This window comes from Budorcas taxicolor, chromosome 8 (genome assembly GCF_023091745.1).
Source record: "Budorcas taxicolor isolate Tak-1 chromosome 8, Takin1.1, whole genome shotgun sequence".
NCBI lineage: Eukaryota > Metazoa > Chordata > Mammalia > Artiodactyla > Bovidae > Budorcas > Budorcas taxicolor.
In genome coordinates, this window is record NC_068917.1 from 62,886,041 (window position 1) to 62,907,205 (window position 21,165).

General features: G+C 49.5%; 1 protein-coding gene across 3 annotated transcripts; it reads left to right on the plus strand.

The window, feature by feature from the left end:
- The first annotated feature begins 446 nt into the window (after window positions 1–446).
- Window positions 447–20,994, plus strand: NPR2 (natriuretic peptide receptor 2). 3 transcript variants are annotated; one of them, XM_052645383.1, is made up of 22 exons: window positions 447–1,891; window positions 2,733–2,938; window positions 10,929–11,042; window positions 11,334–11,469; window positions 11,705–11,799; window positions 12,039–12,171; window positions 12,404–12,488; window positions 13,060–13,180; window positions 13,343–13,417; window positions 13,629–13,706; window positions 13,937–14,041; window positions 14,159–14,230; window positions 16,827–16,986; window positions 17,161–17,316; window positions 17,393–17,561; window positions 17,725–17,871; window positions 18,361–18,484; window positions 18,675–18,743; window positions 19,820–19,994; window positions 20,066–20,164; window positions 20,433–20,524; window positions 20,654–20,994. In XM_052645383.1, the coding sequence occupies exons 1-22, from the start codon at window positions 1,225–1,227 to the stop codon at window positions 20,717–20,719; spliced, it is 3,144 nt and encodes a 1,047-aa protein (XP_052501343.1). In that variant the 5' UTR covers window positions 447–1,224; the 3' UTR covers window positions 20,720–20,994. The 3 variants fall into 3 exon arrangements, 2 of the variants coding, with proteins under 2 accessions (XP_052501343.1, XP_052501344.1); XM_052645384.1 differs by lacking the exon at window positions 13,343–13,417; XR_008199845.1 differs by lacking the exons at window positions 19,820–19,994; window positions 20,066–20,164; window positions 20,433–20,524; window positions 20,654–20,994 and having other exon boundaries at window positions 18,366–18,484; window positions 18,675–18,739.
- The last annotated feature ends 171 nt before the right edge of the window (window positions 20,995–21,165 follow it).

Below are 21,165 nucleotides of genomic sequence, written 5' to 3' on the forward strand. Positions count from 1 at the left end.
GTGGGGGTTCCAGACTTCTTCCTGAAACTGGAGTGTCTGAGGGACTCGGGGAAATTGAGAAAGGAGACCCTAAGAAGAGCGGGATGTGCGAGGGCAGTGTAGAGAGGCCCCGGCTCCTGGGAGTGAGATGGACAGCGCGCGCTGGGGTGGTCCGGGGGGCCTGGAGGAGACAGTGAGGGGACGCCCGGAACCTCGCCGGCCTGGGAGGCCCTTCCGCGGCGCCCCCTGGGTGGGGTGTGAGACCTGGGAGGCCCCCGGACGGCCGGGCAGGGGTGGGGGTGCGGAGGGGCGGGTTGGGGGAGACAGCAGGCGCCGGAGGGTGGGGCCGGGCGGGGGAGAAGGAGGGGCCGCGGGGAGGGGGCGGGGAAGGCGCGGGGCGGGGGCGGGCGGCTCGCCCGGGGAGTCGCACTCGGCTGCCGCCGGCGCAGCGAGCGGAGACGGCCGGGCCGCGGCGACCTGACCCGGACGAGCGGCGCGCCCGGGGGCCCAGGCAGGGGGCGGGAGGAAGCGCGGGGCTGCGCCGGCCGCCCGGGCCCAGGAGAAGCGGAGCAGAGAGGAGCTGGGACACGGGCGGGGCCGCCGCAGCTCCGGATGGGACCAGCGCCCTGGGCCCGTTAGTCCAAGCAGGAGCTTCGGGAGAAGCCTTCTCAGGGAGATTCACCCCTGCCTTCCCTCCCCTCCGGCCCAGGCCTCGCTTCGCTCCCCGCCGCCCATGGTCCCAGTCCTTCCGCCGCGCCAGCCCCCTCCCACCTTATCCCCCTGGTCCTCCTTTCCGCAGCTCTCTGCCCTCCTGGCCCTTTCGGCTGTGAGGTGCCCCCCAGGCCTTCTCTTTGTACCAGCCTGCCCCCCACCCCCACCCCATCCCAGTCTCGGATCCCCTTTCCTTCTCAGCTTCAGATTCATCAGTCGACTTCACCCCTCACTGTCCACATCCCAGTCACAGGCCCCCTCGGTCCTTCCGTCCTCCTGCCACCCTACCCTTAGTCCTCCTCAGTCCCTGCCCTGGGCTGCTGGACCCAGTCCTCAGCCGTTCCCTGGGGCTCCCTTTCTCCCTCCTCTGCCTCGCCCGTCCCTGCCCCTCTCCTGTGTCCCGGCCCTCCTGGCTCATCATCACTTCTCTTCTGGCGGTCTTCCCCTGGTTCCAGGCTGGGTGGTGCTGGTGTCTCCCCCGTAGGCCCACCTGGCCCTGGGTTCTGGGGGCAGTGGGGCCGCCGCTTTCTCCCCATGGCACTGCCATCTCTCCTGCTGGTGGTGGCAGCCCTGGCAGGTGGGGTGCGTCCTCCCGGGGCGCGCAATCTGACGCTGGCGGTGGTGCTGCCCGAACACAACCTGAGCTATGCCTGGGCATGGCCACGGGTGGGTCCCGCTGTGGCCCTTGCCGTGGAGGCGCTGGGCCGGGCGCTGCCCGTGGACCTCCGCTTCGTCAGCTCTGAGCTGGACGGCGCCTGCTCTGAGTACCTGGCCCCTCTGCGCGCTGTGGATCTCAAGTTGTACCATGACCCCGACCTTCTGTTGGGCCCGGGTTGCGTGTACCCCGCTGCCTCTGTGGCTCGCTTTGCCTCCCACTGGCGCCTTCCCTTGCTGACCGCGGGTGCTGTGGCCTCTGGTTTTTCGGCTAAGAGTGAGCATTACCGAACCCTGGTGCGCACTGGCCCCTCTGCGCCCAAGCTGGGTGAGTTTGTAGTGATGCTCCACGGGCACTTCAATTGGACTGCCCGTGCTGCCTTGCTGTATCTGGATGCTCGCACAGATGACCGGCCTCACTACTTCACCATCGAGGGCGTCTTTGAGGCCCTGCAGGGCATCAACCTCAGTGTACAGCATCAGGTGTATGCCCGTGAGCCGGGGGGCCCTGAGCAGGCCACCCACTTCATCCGGGCCAACGGGCGCAGTGAGTGTGGCCCGGGCTGTGTTAGGGCTAGGGGAGGAGGGTCGCGCTGTCCCTGGGGCTGGGCACTGGGAGGCTGTAGATGTAGATGGGTGTTGAGGAGCTGATGGTGGTGGTTGGGATCAAGAAGCAGAGGTGGATGGAGCCCCTGGAGAGGCCCAAGGCATTGTATTGGGGCGGGGGGCGGGGGGCACTGCTGGTGGCCGTTCACAGGTAGATGTGAACAAGGAATAAGATAGCATGGAGGGTGAAGCTTGGGTCAGGAAGAGTGTGGGGTTGGGGGACATTGAATCTGGAGAGCAATGTGAGTGCCCTGGATTAGTGAATGTAGTTGATGGTCACTCCAAAATGTGTGCCTGTCTGTGAGCAGAGACTTCTCAGACTGGGCTGCCAAGACCCCTTGGAGGCATAAGAAGAGTGAGGACTCTGTTAATGGGCTTTGAGGTACAGCAGATTTGGTGGGGAAGGACAGGTAAAGGTCACACTGAGAGAAATTCTGAGCAATCAGTGCCTTTGAGCCTAGGGAGAGGCAGGGCAGAGTGGGGGAGTGAGGAGGTCTGGGTGGGAGCAGAAGGCAGGGCTCTGGGAAGGGGAGGGGCTCGAGGGATAGCTCCCTTCCTTTGGAGTCTGGAGTCAGGCTCTGACTTCTGCCAGATGGTCCTTATAGCCCCAGGGTACTTATGACATAGACTCCCAAGGGGAGGGATGGGGGACATCTGGTGGGTGGTTGATAGGGTAGGGCCTCTATTCCTTGCTAAGCATGGAAATGCAGACGGTCAGAAAGGGGGCTGTTCAGGGTCCTGGCCCCTCTCTCAGGGGCCCCTCTGTCATGTACCTGCCCCAGTTGTGTACATCTGTGGCCCTCTGGAGATGCTGCATGAGATCCTGCTGCAGGCCCAGAGGGAGAACCTGACCAACGGGGATTACGTCTTCTTTTACCTGGATGTCTTTGGGGAGAGCCTCCGTGCGGGCCCCACACGCTCCATGGGCCGGCCCTGGCAGGATAATCGCACCCGGGAACAGGCCCAGGCCCTCAGAGAAGCATTTCAGGTATCATCTGAATCAATCTTGAAAGAAGGGGGAGAGGAACTTTTGGGGGATTCTCTTTCTCTCACAAGACCCTACAGAAGCCCCAGCAATAGGGCGAGAATTGTAAACTATAGAGGTGAAATGGACAAAGGATTTTCTAGCCTAGTCTCACCTTTGTGGCTCTTTCTCAGTGAGTCTGCCAAGGCCACCTCTTAAGATCCTGGAATGGCTGGCTTTCCTAAGAACCAATGGCAGATATGCCGTCAGGGAGAAAAGTCCAGGAGAAGATTTAGTCCCAGCCCCTGGGAGGGCTTCCACCCTTTCTGAAGAGGTGAGGCATGATTGCAGTACAGTTAGATGTAATTATGAGATAGAATGTGATTATGGGTCCTGGAAGAGATGCTAAGAACGTGAGTGGTTCAGAGGAGAGAGTCACTGTGGGCTGGGTTTAGGGAATGCTTTTATAAAGGAGGCAAGACTCTATTGTGACTTTAAAGACAGATGTTGTTTTCCTAGTCAGAGTGGGAAAGAGGATCCAGGCAGCTAAGAGAAAAAGACAGGAATGGACCTGTTTGGGGGTCCAAGGCAAACTGACCTGACAAGAAAGAGTGGTTCACTTGGGGCAGATTATAAGAAATAATGTTGCAGGGGTAGCCTCAGCTTAAGAAGAGCCCTGAACCTAAGACTGAGGTGCTTGGACTTGAGTGGCCGGGTTTTCGAGGTTTGTTTGTTTGTTGTGATGAGAAGTATACTGACAGAATTCAGGTTGGATTGGAAGAGAAGACTGGAGGCAGTGAGGCCACCTGCATGTAATAGGCTAGAATGAGGCCTAGAGCTATGGGCTTGAACTGTGGTAATGATGCGTGTGTGTTCATTTGTGTCTGCTGACCCTTTGTAACCCCATGCACCGCAGCCCACCAGGTTCCTCTGTCCACAGGGTTTTCCAGGCAAGAATACTGGAGTGAGTTGCCATTTCCTTCTCCGGGGGGTGGTGATGATAGCAGGAATGAAAAGAAATGGATGTGAGAAACAACTTGTAGGGAGAAGTGACAGGACTCTGTTCACTTCTCTGCTCAAAACTTTGAATGACTGATTTCCTACTGAATGAAGTCCTGACTCCTTATCATGACTTTTAAGATTTTCTACAGTCTGTTCTCAACCCACTTTTATTTTTTTTTTTTTTTTTTAGGCAGGCAAGATGTTTTATTTGAAAACTTTTAACAAAGAATCTTTAATAGGTGGGAACTGAAAAAAATTAAATCATGTTTTGACAGTATTCATTTATTATTTTTTTTTTTTTTTATTTTTATTTTTATTTTTTTTTAATTTTAAAATCTTTAATTCTTACATGTGTTCCCAAACATGAACCCCCCTCCCACCTCCCTCCCCATAACATCTCTGTGGGTCATCCCCATGCACCAGCCCCAAGCATGCTGTATCCTGCATCAGACATAGACTAGCGATTCAATTCTTACATGATAGTATACATGATAGAATGCCACTCTCCCATATCATCCCACCCTCTCCCTCTCCCTCTGAGTCCAAAAGTCCGTTATAGACAGCTGCGTCTTTTTCCTGTCTTGCATACAGGGTCGTCGTTGCCATCTTTCTAAATTCCGTATATATGTGTTAGTATGCTGTATTGGTGTTTTTCTTTCTGGCTTACTTCACTCTGTATAATCGGCTCCAGTTTCGTCCATCTCATCAGAACTGATTCAAATGAATTCTTTTTAACGGCTGAGTAATACTCCATTGTGTATATGTACCACAGCTTTCTTATCCATTCATCTGCTGATGGACATCTAGGTTGTTTCCATGTCCTGGCTATTATAAACAGTGCTGCGATGAACATTGGGGTACATGTGTCTCTTTCAATTCTGGTTTCCTCGGTGTGTATGCCCAGCAGTGGGATTGCTGGGTCATAAGGCAGTTCTATTTGCAATTTTTTAAGGAATCTCCACACTGTTCTCCATAGTGGCTGTACTAGTTTGCATTCCCACCAACAGTGTAGGAGGGTTCCCTTTTCTCCACACCCTCTCCAGCATTTATTGCTTGCAGATTTTTGGATCGCAGCCATTCTGACTGGTGTGAAGTGGTACCTCATTGTGGTTTTGATTTGCATTTCTCTGATAATGAGTGATGTTGAGCATCTTTTCATGTGTTTGTTAGCCATCCGTATGTCTTCTTTGGAGATGTGTCTATTTAGTTCTTTGGCCCATTTTTTGATTGGGTCATTTATTTTTCTGGAATTGAGCTGCATAAGTTGCTTGTATATTTTTGAGATTAGTTGTTTGTCAGTTGCTTCATTTGCTATTATTTTCTCCCATTCAGAAGGCTGTCTTTTCACCTTGCTGATATTTTCCTTTGTTATGCAGAAGCTTTTAATTTTAATTAGATCCCATTTGTTTATTTTTGCTTTTATTTCCAGAATTCTGGGGGGTGGATCATAGAGGATCCTGCTGTGATTTATGTCTGAGAGTGTTTTGCCTATGTTCTCCTCTAGGAGTTTTATAGTTTCTGGTCTTACATTTAGATCTTTAATCCATTTTGAGTTTATTTTTGTGTGTGGTGTTAGAAAGTGATCTAGTTTCATTCTTTTACAAGTGGTTGACCAGTTTTCCCAGCACCACTTGTTAAAGAGATTGTCTTTACTCCATTGTATATTCTTGCCTCCTTTGTCAAAGATAAGGTGTCCATATGTGTGTGGATTTATCTCTGGGCTTTCTATTTTGTTCCATTGATCTATATGTCTGTCTTTGTGCCAGTACCATACTGTTTTGATGACTGTGGCTTTGTAGTAGAGCCTGAAGTCAGGCAAGTTGATTCCTCCAGTTCCATTCTTCTTTCTCAAGATTGCTTTGGCAATTCGAGGTTTTTTGTATTTCCATACAAATCTTGAAATTATTTGTTCTAGTTCTGTGAAAAATATGGCTGGTAGCTTGATAGGGATTGCATTGAATTTGTAAATTGCTTTGGGTAGTATACTCATTTTCACTATATTGATTCTTCCGATCCATGAACATGGTATATTTCTCCATCTATTAGTGTCCTCTTTGATTGCTTTCATCAGTGTTTTATAGTTTTCTGTATATAGGTCTTTAGTTTCTTTGGGTAGATATATTCCTAAGTATTTTATTCTTTTCGTTGCAATGGTGAATGGAATTGTTTCCTTAATTGCTTTTTCTACTTTCTCATTATTGGTGTATAGGAATGCAAGGGATTTCTGTGTGTTGATTTTATATCCTGCAACTTTACTATATTCATTGATGAGCTCTAGTAATTTTCTGGTGGAGTCTTTAGGTCAACCCACTTTTAAAATCTTACTTTCCAGTACTGCTGAGTACGTCAGCGGCTAGACCTCTCTCAAATCCGCGACCAAACGCTGCCCCCATCTTTACGCTCTCTGCTCCTGTTCACAGTGCTCTTCCTCCCTTCACCCCAAATCTCTGCCTCTTAAAAGCATACCCATGAATTGCTCCCCTCTTCTCCCACCAGTCTTTCACTGATTTGTGTGCATAAGTATTTTTTTTTTTAACATATTTGGCATATCCCTCCTTTTCCCAAAAGGATTTGAGGTGGCATATGGGATAACCTTAAGGTCCTTTCAACCCTTAGATTGTTTGACTCTAAGTAGGTATGTATAAGTGCTGGACTTGTTTGGCCACCTTCTTCAGTAAGTGAGGTTTTACATGACTTTTTTTTTTTAATTGGAGGATGGTTGCTTATGAGATTTGTGTTGGTTTCTGCCATATATCAATAGGAATCAGCCACAGGCATACACATGTGCCCTCCCTCCTGAGAACCCCTCCCATCTCCCTCCTCAGCTCACCCCTCTAGGTTGTCACTGAGCACTGGGTTGAGCTCCCTGTGGCTGTGGCTGTGATTTTGTATTTGGTTGTGTCTGACTGTGAATGACATATCTGTTTGCACTCCTGAGTATGAGTCTGTGACTGTCACATGTGAACCCAGGCAGTGACAAGACAGGTTTTGTTGATGCTGTAACTTTTGCCTAAAACGACCTTCTCACCTATTGTCTGTCTGAATAAGGCATTCTTTAGGACTCAGATCAGTTATCTTCCCTTCTAGAAACAATCCCTGAATCCTCAGGCTGGACTGAATTTCCCACTCTTTGCCTAACTTTGTCTTCTCTGGAACTTACTATTCAGTCAGTGTTTGAGTCACTTGAAGGCTGACTCGTTCTATTCGAGTTTATTGAGCACATGTTACATCCCAGTCGCTGGGCTAGGTACTAGCATTCAGCAGAGAACATGACAGATACAGTCCCTGCCTTTTTGGAGTCCACACTCAGTAGAGTAGACCAACATAAACAAATAAGCAATAATACTAGCATAGAACAAATTGTGATGTGGTATGGTACTTAAAAAAAAAAAAAAAAGAATGGAGTGGTTTGAGAAGAGAGTAACAAGAGAATTGTGCTTTAGCTACCGTGGTCAAGGAAGGTCTCCCTGACCCTCCCATATGGGAAGACTCCACAGCCTTCTGGGCCACATTTTCTTTGTTGAGGGAACACTTCTCTCTCTTGTGGGAGAATTCCTATCAGCCAAGCGGCCCCAGCACTTAGGATAGGGGAGGAGGGATATAGTCCACTAACAATTAGTTACAGACAATTGATCTTTGGATATTGTGGGAAGTGGGGACACCCATCCCTCCATGCAGTCAAAAATCTGAGCGTCACTTTACAGTCGGGCCTCCCCATCAGAAGTTCCACATTTGTGGATTCAGCCGACCATGTCATACAGTACCGTGGTCTGTGTTTACTGGGAAAATAAGCCGCATTATCAGTGGATCCATGCAGTTCATACCCATGTTGCTCAAGGGCTGACTATAAATTAATTCTCAGCTTTCCCACTCACTGTAGGCATTATTCAGACAGAAAAGCAAAGAGGGAGGTTTTGCTACAGTATAAGAGAAGGGGCAGTCAAGAACATGCCAACGGGAAAATCAAGGTGGTGAGGTGGGGAGAGAGGGTGATGGGGTATCCTCTGACAAAGCTCTTCTTAGCCTTTTCTGATCCTGAAGCCGGGCAGGGGGTTAGGGAGGTTATGTGGTCAGTTTCAGACAAAGACGAAAGAGCAGAGAGGCCACGCCCCAGACATACCTGGCCCACTGTGGTCCCGGACTGGACTAACCTGGAGAAGGCGGCAGCAGAGGCAAGGAGCCCTGATACAGATATCCACGGCTTTCTAGGCAGGTGTCGTGCCCAAGGAAAGGGTCCCGGCTCATGCTGGATACTAGCTAGAGTTGGGGAGAAGACCCTAAAATTAAGTATGTTGCATGATTTTTAAACCTCATTAAACCTAGAGGGCAGGAATCATGCCTACCTGTGTAGTCCATGTGCCCAGCACATGTTTACTGAGTTGAATCAAGGTGTGTGTTGGGAAGAGAGGGACAGTCAGGAATTCTAGAGAGGAGTAGAGCTGGCAGATACTATAAACTGAGATGATCAGCCAGGAGAGGGAAAAATAAGTAGGTATGGTGGAGCTAAACAAATGGCTTAGCTCTAAGGACCCAGAGCCTCTGTCTGGACATTTTAGAACATTGGACAGACTGGCCCAGAAACCCAGGCAGAAGCAACCACCTAGGTGACCAGCATGAGACTGGGTTACAGAGAGGGGACTCCAACGTCAAGAATGGAAGTTAGCAGTAAAGCAAGGGCTGTGTGGGGCAGCATCTCTTCTGGAGACCACCATTCTGTCCATTGATCAGGGTTAGGTGTGGGTGGGCCCGCAGGCTGAGCCAGGTGTCTGCTGCCCTTCCACATTTCCTGGGTGCCCTTCTAGCTTCCATCACTGCTGCGCTCATTTTTGGCAGCCTTTGCTTTTTTTTTCCACCTGGGCTCCCCTATGAAATGGGACACAGAGACCTACCTTTACCTTCTCTCTAGCCCCTGAGCAAGGACAGCAATTCTTTGGAGGTTCTTCTGCTTCTCTCTCTCTTTTTTGGTAGCTAGTAACCACAGCAGAAGAGTCTAGCATAGCAGTTTTCAATGTGTGGTCTTGGGATCCTGGGGGCCCCTGGAATCCTTTTATGGGGACCATGAGGTCAAAACTATTTTAAAAATACTGAGATGTTATTTGCCTCTGTCACTCTCATTCTTCCATGATTGTACAGTGGAGTTTTCCAGAGGCTACGTGATGTGAGATGATGTCATCACTCTGGCAGCTATAGAAGGTGTGCTTGTGTATTCTTGTGCTTTAAAACTTTGTCAGTTTTTATTTCTCCTATGGTAAATATTGATAGATGTAATCCAAATTACGGACTCCTTGGGGTCCTCCGTAATTTCTAGTAGTAAAGGGTTGTGAGACCAAAAACATTTGAGAACTGCTGGTCTAGCAAACGAATAAACCTAGGGAGTTACTTTTTAAAAAGCACTGGAAATCTATTATTGACATTTGTATTGAACTATAAATTGTGTGAAGCCTGATCTTTTCAAGTTTTTTTTGTAATGTTTAAAACATTTTATTTGCTTATTTATTTTTGGCTGTGCTGGGTCTTCATTGCTGCGTGTGGGCTTTCTCTAGTTGTGGGGAGTCGGGGCTACTGTTGGTGCAGTGTGCGGGCTTCTCGTTGCAATGGTTTCTCTTGCTGTGGAGCACGGGCTCTAGAGCGTCGGCTCTGCAGTTGTGGCGCGTGGACGCAGTTGCCCTGTGGCATGTGGGATCTTCTCGAGCAGGGCTCAAACCTGTATCTTTTGCATTGGCAGGTGGATTCTTAACAACTGGACCACCAGGGAAGTCCCTCAAGTCTTTTAACTAACTTTTTACATTGTCAACCATATCCTACCTTTCTGTTTTTATTTTATTCATTGAACAAGTGTTCCTGAATGAACCCTTCCAGCCCTACCCTCAGTCTCCCTCTCCTTTTAAATTCTGCCTGACAGTGGGAGAGTATTAGCAATGTGTGGTCAAGCATCCACATACTCCAGTAAGAATAATTACCTCAGTAGGCAAACTCTAGTCTATATATTGAGGGTGTTATAAACTGACTTCACTATGTCATACCTGGAGTGAATTGATTTAGAATAGATCATAAGTAATATACCTAGTATCTCTATGGTACTTTAGGGATTAAAGACACGGATATACACAATTGCTAGAAATGACTAGTTTTAATCTATCATTTCACAAAATATATTGATCTAAAGTCTTTCCCCAAAGTTGCCATGCCAGTTTTCTGACCAAAGCAGAGAGGCTAGTGACTGTGGAGGCCTGAGGTACAGGCAGAGGCCAGGAAGGGGGAAGTGTGTGAGGGCAGTGGGAGCCAAGCAGGCACCCCCGTGGAAGATGGAGAAGTGCTGACGGTGGCCAGGGAGCAGTGTGCACAGCTGAGACCACATGTGTCACTGGCTTACCTGTGAGGCGTGGGTGGGCATGGGACTGTGTGCTTTCCTTGTGACTCATGACTTGTGGGACTAGGCTGGAATGCAGGGCAGTACTGCATATAGTGGGTGTTCTACACACGTTAAAGGAATGGGCTCGTGGCTTTTTACAGATGGAATCACTGTCTCAAGGTATTTCCCCCAGTTGTCATAGGACCTCACTGGGTGGGAGCACTGGGCCAGCATTGTGCTGATAGCATTAGCAGTATTAACACCAGGGAGAGGAGCTGTTGCTCAGGGTTGTCCTTGCCGATAACAGGTACCCAGAAAGGAAGGGACCGAGGGGCTATGAGGGATAGTAGGGGCTTCAGGAAGGTGAAGAGCCCATTTGGGGGATGGAGTTGACTTTATCTGTTTCTTAGTCTCCACATTCCCGGAACCATCCATAGACAGATGGTTCTATCTATCTTGTGTGAAGGAGTGCCACCCCTTCTCCCAGGTGTATTAAACACACACACAACACACATAGTGTTTAGTATCCTCTCAGCCTTCAGGGTCACTCATGTACATTTTATATCATGTGTATTTCACCACGTTTCTCTCTCCTGCTTCCTCTCTTCCCCTAATTCCCATCTTGAATCCTTTTCACTCTCCCATGTGCTGTGGGTCCAGACGGTATTGGTCATCACGTACCGAGAACCCCCGAATCCTGAGTACCAGGAATTCCAGAATCGTCTTCTGATTAGAGCACGGGAGGATTTTGGTGTGGAGCTGGCCCCTTCCTTGGTAAGCAGATCTCTCTCTTCCTGGAGTCAGACCAGGCTTTGAGGAAAGGCTCTTCTCCCTAATTCAGAATACAGCCTTGGCCACAGAGCCAGCCCTACTGTGGGGGCTGACGGCTTCCATCTGGGTTTTTCCCTTCTGCCCTAGTGAGGCAGGGATGGCCCCTTAGCTATGGGAGGAGGGAAGAAAGCAAACCAGGAGGAGGAGAAGAAGGAGACCTCAGAGATGGGAGGGGGGCTGGAGAAGGGGCCTGGCGGGACCTTTGGAGAGCACTGCTGAAGTTACCACCCCCAGATGAACCTCATTGCTGGCTGCTTCTACGATGGGATCCTTCTGTATGCCGAAGTCCTGAACGAGACCATACAGGAGGGAGGCACCCGGGAAGACGGACTTCGAATTGTCGAGAAGATGCAAGGACGAAGATACCGTGGTAATGGAGAGGGTCAGATGAGGGCCAGAGCACTGCTGCCAGGCTCAGGGGTGGAGGAGGCAGAGGCAAACACAGACACCAGGGGCAGGAGAGAAAGTCAGTTGTGGCCAGAGCACCCGGCTGAGGTGGACACAGGCTAAGGATGGGGGCAGGGACAGACTGCCAGGTAACTTGGGAAGATAGGAGAGCGACCAAGGGCAGATCTCCAAGTAAGGGGTGCTCCTTTCCATCTTAGGTGTGACTGGACTGGTTGTTATGGACAAGAACAATGACCGGGAGACCGATTTTGTCCTGTGGGCCATGGGAGACCTGGTTTCCGGGGACTTTCAGGTGATGGGGGAGGAGGCAGGGAAGAGAGTGCGGGTGGGGCCCACAAACCCAGCTTTTAGGGTTCTTATGGGGGCAGAACCAAAGGCACTGGAGGCAGGGCCTTACCTTCCTCTCCTGGAGCTGCATAATGGTGGTGGGGGGAGTGGCAGGTTGGGGAGAAAAGCAGCCAAGTAGCTGGGTATGGGGTGAGGAGGCTGGTGGGAGCAGGCCTGTGGGCCCCGTTCTCTCCATCCTCACAGCCTGCAGCCCACTACTCGGGAGCCGAGAAGCAGATTTGGTGGACAGGACGGCCCATCCCCTGGGTGAAGGGGGCCCCTCCCCTGGACAATCCCCCCTGTGCCTTTGACCTGGACGACCCATCCTGTGATAAAAGTGGGTGTGTGCAGGGACTGGGAGCAGCCCTTCCTCCCTTTGCTTTCCTTTCTCTTATTTCCTCCTCATGTCCCCCTGCCCCCGACTCTTAGCTCTGCTTCACCTCGTCTCCTCTACCCCCTCCCTCCTCTCTACCTTGAGATGGGTCTGCTCCCTGCACCTAAGAGCATCGCCCCCTTCTGGCTCCCAAGGCCACACACAGTCTTTCTCAGGGCCCCCCTCTCCCCTTCAGCTCCACTCTCAACTCTGGCAATTGTGGCGCTGGGCACGGGCATCACCTTCATCATGTTTGGTGTTTCCAGCTTCCTCATTTTCCGGTGAGTTCTGAGCTTTCCGCTGACAGGCTCCCTTAGCTGTAACTCCACCGTCTCTAGCCTTTCTTGTCAGTTGTCTTTTAGCCTTGGACTTGTTTCCCCTCCCCGACTTTGGTTCTAGACTGGGTACACTAGTCTAGAATTAGTGATTTTGAGTGGGGTCTTCTATGGGCAAAGGTGAACTTTCCATGGATGCAGTGGTAGAGAGCCCCCTACCAGTGCAGGAGATGTAAGCAATCTGGGTTTGATCCCCTGGAGGAGGTGTGGCTGCCCACTCCACTGTTCTTGCCTGGAGAATTCCATGGACAGAGGAGCCTGATGGGCTGTAGTCCATAGGGTTGCAAAGAGTCGGGCAGCATTTTAAGAAGGTACTTTATCTTCAGCCTCTGTGTTTTTACATAAGCACAGGGCTTGTGTCTGACCCACAGAGAGTGCTTCACTCTCTCTCTGTCCTGTCTCGTGGTATGACGACTGCAGCCTCAAGAGCTGCCGGGAAGCCCCCGCCACCCCACAGCTGGCCTCTGGGGTGGTAGGATCAGGCTTGCCAGTCAGCTGAGGGGTGCAGTCCTTACAGAAAACTGATGCTGGAGAAGGAGCTGGCCAGCATGTTGTGGCGCATCCGCTGGGAAGAGCTGCAGTTCGGCAATTCAGAGCGATGCCACAAGGGTGCAGGCAGTCGCCTCACACTGTCGTTGGTGAGCCCTCCTCTCAGCTGTTCCTCTGCTTTCCTCTGAGTGCCTGTCTTTTCGTACCCTGGACCTTTCCCAGCACATCAGCCTGTAATGATAGCGCCTGCACCACCACCACCATCTAATGTTCCTTTCATCCTTCCGCCTCCATGTTGCCCTTGGCCCCAGCGGGGATCCAGTTACGGCTCGCTCATGACAGCCCATGGGAAATACCAGATCTTTGCCAACACCGGTCACTTCAAGGTGAACAGTCATCTGCTTATTCTGGTCCCCACCATTTCATCCTGTCTCATCCTCATCTTTCACCTCTTCCCGTGACCCTCTGCCCCTCGTCAGCCTCCTCTCTCTGTCCAGCTGAGCTCCTGGCTGCTCCCATAGTTCTCTAGTCTTTCCCAGCACCCAGAGGCTCCTTCAGAAATTAATGTTCCTCTGCCCCTTTCACTCCCACTCTCAGGGAAATGTTGTGGCCATCAAACATGTGAATAAGAAGCGCATCGAGCTGACCCGGCAGGTTCTGTTTGAACTCAAACATGTAAGTCATGGTGTATGGGTTGAGGGCCCAGGATAAACTCCGATGTGGAAGGGGAAGGAGAGGACTAGGGAACAGTAATACTGGCTGGGAGGGCAAGTGGGTCATTTTTAAATGACTTTGAGTTGTGAGTACAATTAAGAGAAAGGTCCTCTCCTTTAGTGGTAGATTTCTGTATCTAATTTTTAGCTCTCTTAATTCTCTTTTCTTCCTTTTTTTTTTCTTTTGACTAGATGAGAGATGTTCAGTTTAACCATCTCACTCGTTTCATTGGCGCCTGCATAGACCCTCCCAACATTTGCATTGTCACCGAGTATTGTCCTCGGGGGAGTTTACAGGTGTGGGATCTAGGTGGGGATTATGGGGGCAAGGGAGATAGACCCCAAATTACATCAACTGTGTGGGTGACAGTGGGGCTAGGATAGTCACATCATCTATTCCATGTCACTTACCAGGATATTCTGGAAAATGACAGCATCAACCTGGACTGGATGTTTCGTTATTCACTCATTAATGACCTTGTTAAGGTGAGTCTTCCCTGCTCCTTGAGTTCATCCACTTTAATAATGCCTCCTTTTTTCTGTCTTTGCTTAGGATTTCTCTTCCTGGTCTTCTAAAAATTCCATTCTCTCCACTTCCCCTTATTCTGAAGATTGAGTAATAATGGGTAAACAAGGGCTCTGGGGCTTTTGATTGGGAGGAATGAGTTTTATTTGCCACAGAGAGTCTTCGTAGAAAATTTTTATTTTCCTACACTAGACACCTCAAATCTCTCTCCATCATCCTTTTATTTTTTTTAACCTCCAAGAGTTTATATTAAAATCTCTTAGCAGGGAAAAATAAATGGGGTCTCCAAACATACTTATCTTCTGGGTTTTTTACCCTCATTTTTCTCTGTCATTTACTTTCTAGCCAATATTTGGCATATCTGCTCTTTTGTTCAGAAAAACTGAAATTCAAAAAGAACACTTTACTAAGTAAATGTAAAGTTTACATTTACATAAAAAGGTAAGTTTTACTTACTTCTCTAAATAAAACTGAGAAGCCAAGGAAAACTATGCTGATCATTTGGTATCTTCTAAGATACTGCTGCTGCTGCTAAGTCGCTTCAGTGGTGTCTGACTCTGGGCGACCCCATAGACGGCAGCCCATCAGGCTCCCCCGTCCCTGGGATTCTCCAGGCAAGAACACTGGAGTGGGTTGCCATTTCCTTCTCCTATGTATGAAAGTGAAAGGTGAAAGTAAATTCACTCAGTCATGTCCGACTCTTAGTGACCCAATGGACTGCAGCCCACCAGGCTCCTCTGCCCATGGGATTTTCCACTGCAAGAGTACTGCAGTGGGGTGCCATCGCCTTCTCCATTCTAAGATACTAGGCTTCAGCTATTTTCAAGTGACCCAGAGGTCCATGGATTTGTGGAGGTATAAAGTTGCATCTCGCACAGGTGTTTAGAAGCAAGTCCCTGGGTCAGTGAGCTAGCCTAGTGGATCACCTGTACCACACCTGAAGCTGGCTTTGGTTATTCTGTTTAGTTCTAATGAAGTTATTTTAAAAATTTTGTGTGTAATGTAAAGTTTGCCATCAAATGAGAGAGAAATTATTAGGTAACGCTGATGTGGTGCTCAACTGGAGGTGTGATGATAAATTATAAGAAAAACATGACTCTTAAGAGAACAATGATTTGATAGAAAGGTGATTTGTAACAAATCCAGAAGTCTAATCATATCTATATTCACAAATTTGGAGATTTCCCAAGGTTTGTTGATGTCAAGATGAAACAAATAAGAAGAGTTCACAGAGAGTAGAGTTTTGAATTGTTTAGGCCCAGAGCTAAACATTTAGAGGAGTTTTGGTTAGCACTGTATCCTTTTTCTATTCCACCCGAACTGACTTCCCAGTGGAAGCATCACTCTATCCTTTTATTAGGACCTGCCTTAGAGTCCTTCACAGGCAAAGGTTCTCTCCTGTCTGGCCCTGTGGGGTCAGAAGTTTCAGGCTTCTGGATTGACTTGGCAGCTACCTCCTACCTTGGTCCACTTTCCAGGGTTTTTTAAAAGAATGTCATTTATTTTTGGTTGTGCTAGGTCTTCGTCGCTGCATGGTCTTTCTCTAGTTGCCGTAAGCAGGGGCTACTCTTTATTGCAGTGCATGGGCTTCTCACTGCAGTAGCTTCTCTTGTTGTAGGGCCCAGGCTCTGGGTGCTCAGGTTTCAGTAGTTGTGGTTCACAGGCTTAGTTGCTCTGGGTCATGTGGGATCTTCCTGTACCAGGGATTGAACCTGTGTCCCCTGCATTGGCAGGCAGATTCCCATCCACTATGCCACCAGGGAAGTCCTAGGTTTTCCTAATTTACCATCCTCTCCACTTTGTCTCTGGTCCACATTCCCTCTAGTAGATCACTTTTCTTCTCCATCTTGACCTGCCTGCCTGTTTACGATTATATGTTTAAGTTTCCAACTGGCTTATCTTCCTTGGTGCGTCTAGGTAGTCTTAATACCTGGATCTCAAAGCACGCCTTCCTGAGCAGTGGCCAAGCATTTGAGGCCATCATGGGTGTAGTATTCTTGGAGTTCACCCTCATGGTTCTGTTCCCTTTATTACTCGGAAGACAGACTGCCCTTCCCAGGGTAATAACTGATAGCTCCCCTTGTCCCTTTACTTATGCATGTCTCCTGGCCCTGGTGCTTAGGTGCTGATATACTGCTTAAGATACCAGGAAGAGATGGTGGTGGTTTAGTTGCTAAGTTGTGTCGGACTCTTGCAACCCTATGGACTATAGCCTGCCAGGCTCTCTGTCAATGGGATTTCCCAGGCAAGAATACTGGAGTGAGTTGCCATGCCCTCCTCCAGGGTATCTTCCCAACTCAGGGATCAAACCCAGGTCTCCTGCATTGTAGGCAAATTCTTTACCATCTGAGCCACCAGGGAAGCCCATGGAAGAGATGACTCTCCTATTTTTGCCTGCTTCTTTGAGTGGAAACTGTACAAAGGATGCCTTCCAATATTAGCATATTGTTTTTATGGCCCTGAGATCTTTAGACAGCTAGCTAATGCCCATCTCATGGAGAGGGGGTATCCTAGCCAGATATGACCCAATCCTATGACTTGATCTGTATCCTGCAGGGCATGGCCTTTCTCCATAACAGCATTATTGCATCCCATGGGAGTCTCAAGTCCTCCAACTGTGTGGTGGATAGTCGTTTCGTGCTCAAAATCACAGACTATGGCCTGGCCAGCTTCCGATCAACCGCTGAACCTGATGACAGCCATGCGCTCTATGCCAGTGAGGCCTTTCCCCACAACCCACTTCTACATTGCCCTCCCCTGGCCCTGATCGTTTCCACTTAGGGAGGGTGGGAGAGGGAGATGGAGTGGCAGTACTGTGGTGAGCATTATGCGAATGAGCCCAGGTGGGCTTGGGGATTCCATCTGTGAGGACCTGGTTCCCTCTTTTCAGAGAAGCTGTGGACTGCCCCAGAACTGCTCAGTGGGAACCCCCTGCCGACCACAGGCATGCAGAAGGCTGATGTCTATAGCTTTGGGATCATCTTACAGGAGATAGCACTTCGCAGTGGGCCTTTCTACTTGGAGGGCCTGGATCTCAGCCCCAAAGGTAAGAGTCAATCTACTACCCAGCACTTCCCCTACCTGGAGGACCTTTTCTTCAACCAAGCCTTTGTCACCCTCAGAGATTGTCCAGAAGGTCCGGAATGGTCAGCGGCCTTATTTCCGGCCAAGTATTGACCGGACCCAACTGAATGAAGAGCTAGTTTTGCTGATGGAGCGATGTTGGGCCCAGGACCCAGCTGAACGACCAGACTTTGGACAGATTAAGGGCTTCATTCGCCGCTTTAACAAGTGAGAGGGCATGACGGGGCAGAGGCTCCCCAGGGATAGAGGCCTCATCAGCCTTAGTGGTTGAGGTGGGGCTGGTGGGGCCAAGAGGGTAGGTGGGCTGGGTAGAAAGCCCCGGGAGTCTTGACCATCTTGGAGCAGGTACCATATCATGGCCTCCTTCCAGGGAAGGTGGCACCAGTATATTGGACAACCTCCTGTTGCGCATGGAGCAGTATGCCAACAACCTGGAGAAGCTGGTGGAGGAGCGCACACAGGCCTACCTGGAGGAGAAACGCAAGGCTGAGGCTCTGCTCTACCAAATTCTACCCCAGTGAGACTTCTGACCCCTTCCTGAATTTTCCTTTGGTATCTGCTCTGTCGCTTTCTACCTCATCCAGCTCCTGACAGCTCTCTTCCCAACCCTCAGAACCCTGCTTTGTCACGTCTTGCTACCGTGAACCCATTCTGGCTCTAGACCATGTTTTTCATTCTGTCTCCAAATGAGCTGTGCTGCCTTCTTCCTGGCCTCCTATCCCTTCTTCTTAGGATGCTGCTCTACCAGAGCTTCACTCCAGTGAGTGTAGGTAGAACAGTCCCATCTTAGGACATTTGGTCTGCAGCCCCAGGGATCCTCTTCCAACCCCCACCACGTGTCTACCCTATCTTGTCCTGGACTGTCATGATTTCCCAGCCACCTTCCTTCTCCTCCCCCAGGCTCAGCTTTCATGTTAGAACCCATCTTTGCTCCAGCCATATACTCTTTTCCTCTCCCTTTGCCCCCTTCTCTGAGTCTGGCTTGGTCTGTACCCTTGCCTCCTAGTTCAGTGGCAGAGCAGTTAAAACGGGGAGAGACTGTACAGGCTGAGGCCTTTGACAGCGTTACCATTTACTTCAGTGACATCGTTGGCTTCACAGCTTTGTCGGCAGAGAGCACCCCCATGCAGGTGAGAGACAGGTTAGGGGCCAGGGACGGGGTGGGGACCTAGGGAAGCTTAACTGGGGCATAGAGATCCTTGATAACAGGAAAGACTAGCTTGTTCTGGAGTTTTCCATATCTTGCCACGGCTCGTGTGTTAAGAATTCTTAGAAAGTCAGGCACAAGTTTTAAGGCCTCTACTTTCCCATCCCTTTTAGGTGGTGACACTTCTTAACGATCTGTATACATGCTTCGATGCCATAATTGACAACTTTGACGTCTACAAGGTGAGAGCTGGGGCTGCCCTTCCACTGACACGCCTTTAAAAACCAGTCTCCCGGAACCACACGTGCCTTACCTGCCCTGTGGTTAGTTTTCCTGCTTGAGTCTCCAGCATTCTAGTGCTGGAGTGTCCCTTATAGACAACTGAGGCTCTGGCACTGTAGTTGTACATCCCAGTCTAAACTCTTGTGAATCCTTGTGGCTTCCCTAGTCAGAACCATCACAAGATCTAGTCTGCCACTTTTTGCCTGAGGGTATGGTCAGAGTCTAGCCATCTTTTCTCTTTATCCCCTCCAGACATGGAGGAAGCATACAGGATGTGGGTATAGAATGATATATTGGGATGAAGGACAAGCTCTGTAGTGAAAGCTTTTTGTTGAAGTCATTGAGTCATTTAGGGTAGGCTTTATGGTGCTTTGGAGTAAAAAACAATCTGACTTTGTAGCTAACTGTGTGGCCTTGGGCAAGTAAGAGAAGCTCCTTGAGCCTCAGATGTTTTATCTGTATGATGGGAATGATAGACTTATTGGGAATAATAGACTTATTGTGAATAAGTGCCTAACATTGTGTAGATAATAAATACCCACTCTTCTCCCTTCCCTTTGGATTCACTCTGCCATCTCTTATTTACCATAACGAAAAATTCCCATAAACTCGTTATTCAAATTTACCAATTGTTTGTATTTCCCATTTGCTTTATTTAAAAAAAAATCTTTATATATGTATCCATATAATTATTTTCTGAACCTTGTGCAAGTAAGTGGCAGACACAGTGGCCCTTCGTTCCTAAATAAGTCTGTGTGTAGTTCCTAAAAACCAGGACCTTCTCTTACACAGCTTCAGTACAGTTAACAAAGCCAAGTGCCTGCTTTCTTTCCTTTGACACTTCGGGCTATGTAGGGCTCATTTCACTGGGCCTGCTTCTCCCAGATACTCAGGACCAGGGCGCTTATTTGCCAGTCAATGTCTGGCTTCCTGGCTGCCAGGATGACTCATAGTGGTACTCAGCTTGTCTCCTCTTACTCTTCCCCACGCCCATTGATACAGATAGAGATGACCTTTTTATCCCCCTCTCAATCAGGTAGAGACGATTGGAGATGCCTACATGGTGGTATCTGGTCTCCCAGGGAGAAATGGTCAGCGTCATGCCCCAGAAATTGCTCGTATGGCCCTGGCGTTACTGGATGCAGTTTCTTCCTTCCGCATCCGCCACCGACCCCACGACCAACTGCGGCTACGCATAGGGGTCCACACAGGTAGGGCTGACTCTCCCTCCTACCCTCGTATCCACTTTCCCCAGGCTCTTCCAACCTGTTTCTTCTCACAGGGCCTGTCTGTGCTGGGGTCGTTGGCCTGAAGATGCCCCGCTATTGTCTCTTTGGAGACACAGTGAACACTGCTTCTCGAATGGAGTCTAACGGTCAAGGTGAGACGTCAACCCTCAACCTCAGCCTCAGCCTCCCCCTGGGTTGGCCTTTCCTTCTTTTCAGAGTCTCTCCAAGTCTCTCAGTTGGATAGACCGCAGTTCCTGATTGCCCTGTCCTTGGACATGCTTTGGTTCTAGTGCATGTGCCCTGGGAAGACCGAGACCCTCCTGAAGGATGGTGGTTGGGTAAAGGTCTCTCTGATACTGCAGTTCTTTGGTTGCCTTTTCTTTGATTCTTCTTTCCATCATCTCTCTTGTCCTGCCCCAGCCCTGAAGATTCATGTCTCCTCTACCACCAAGGATGCCCTGGATGAGCTCGGATGCTTCCAGCTAGAGCTTCGAGGGGATGTGGAGATGAAGGTGATGGCAGGCCACAGGAAGGGAGTCATGGAAAGGGAGGATCAATGTGACTGTGGAGGCTGTGGGGGAAGAGAGGGAGGTACGAGGAATAACAGAAGAATCTAATTATCTCTGCTCTCCCAATTCCAGGGAAAAGGAAAGATGCGAACTTACTGGCTCCTAGGAGAGCGGAAAGGACCTGCTGGGCTCCTATAAACCCTACTTCTTCTCAAGCCAGACAATCCCCTGCTGCTGGTACCTGGGTGGGCAGTAGCCATCATCTCTCCACACATCAGAAGTGGACATTGTCACATGAGATGGAAACCAACATTCATAAAACCCCCACCTTATATGGAAACTTGCCCTTTGCAGCTCAGTCTTGTACATATACCTGTCCCTCTCTGGCCTGGTCCCCTTCCTCCCTCCTTCTGTAAATATCTGTATCTAAACCAGAATATTTTGGCCAAATATAAAACAAACAAACAAAAACAGTTATGGGTGACATAGTCTGTGTAAGGGGCGGCTTCAAGGAAAGGTTCTGGGGTATGGACACAGTAACTCACAGAATCACTGAATCAGCAGTCTCAGGATGAGAGAGAACACTTTTTATGTAAAACCCTGTCACCAAGTACAGACCAAATTCACTTCCTCCCCACCTCTCC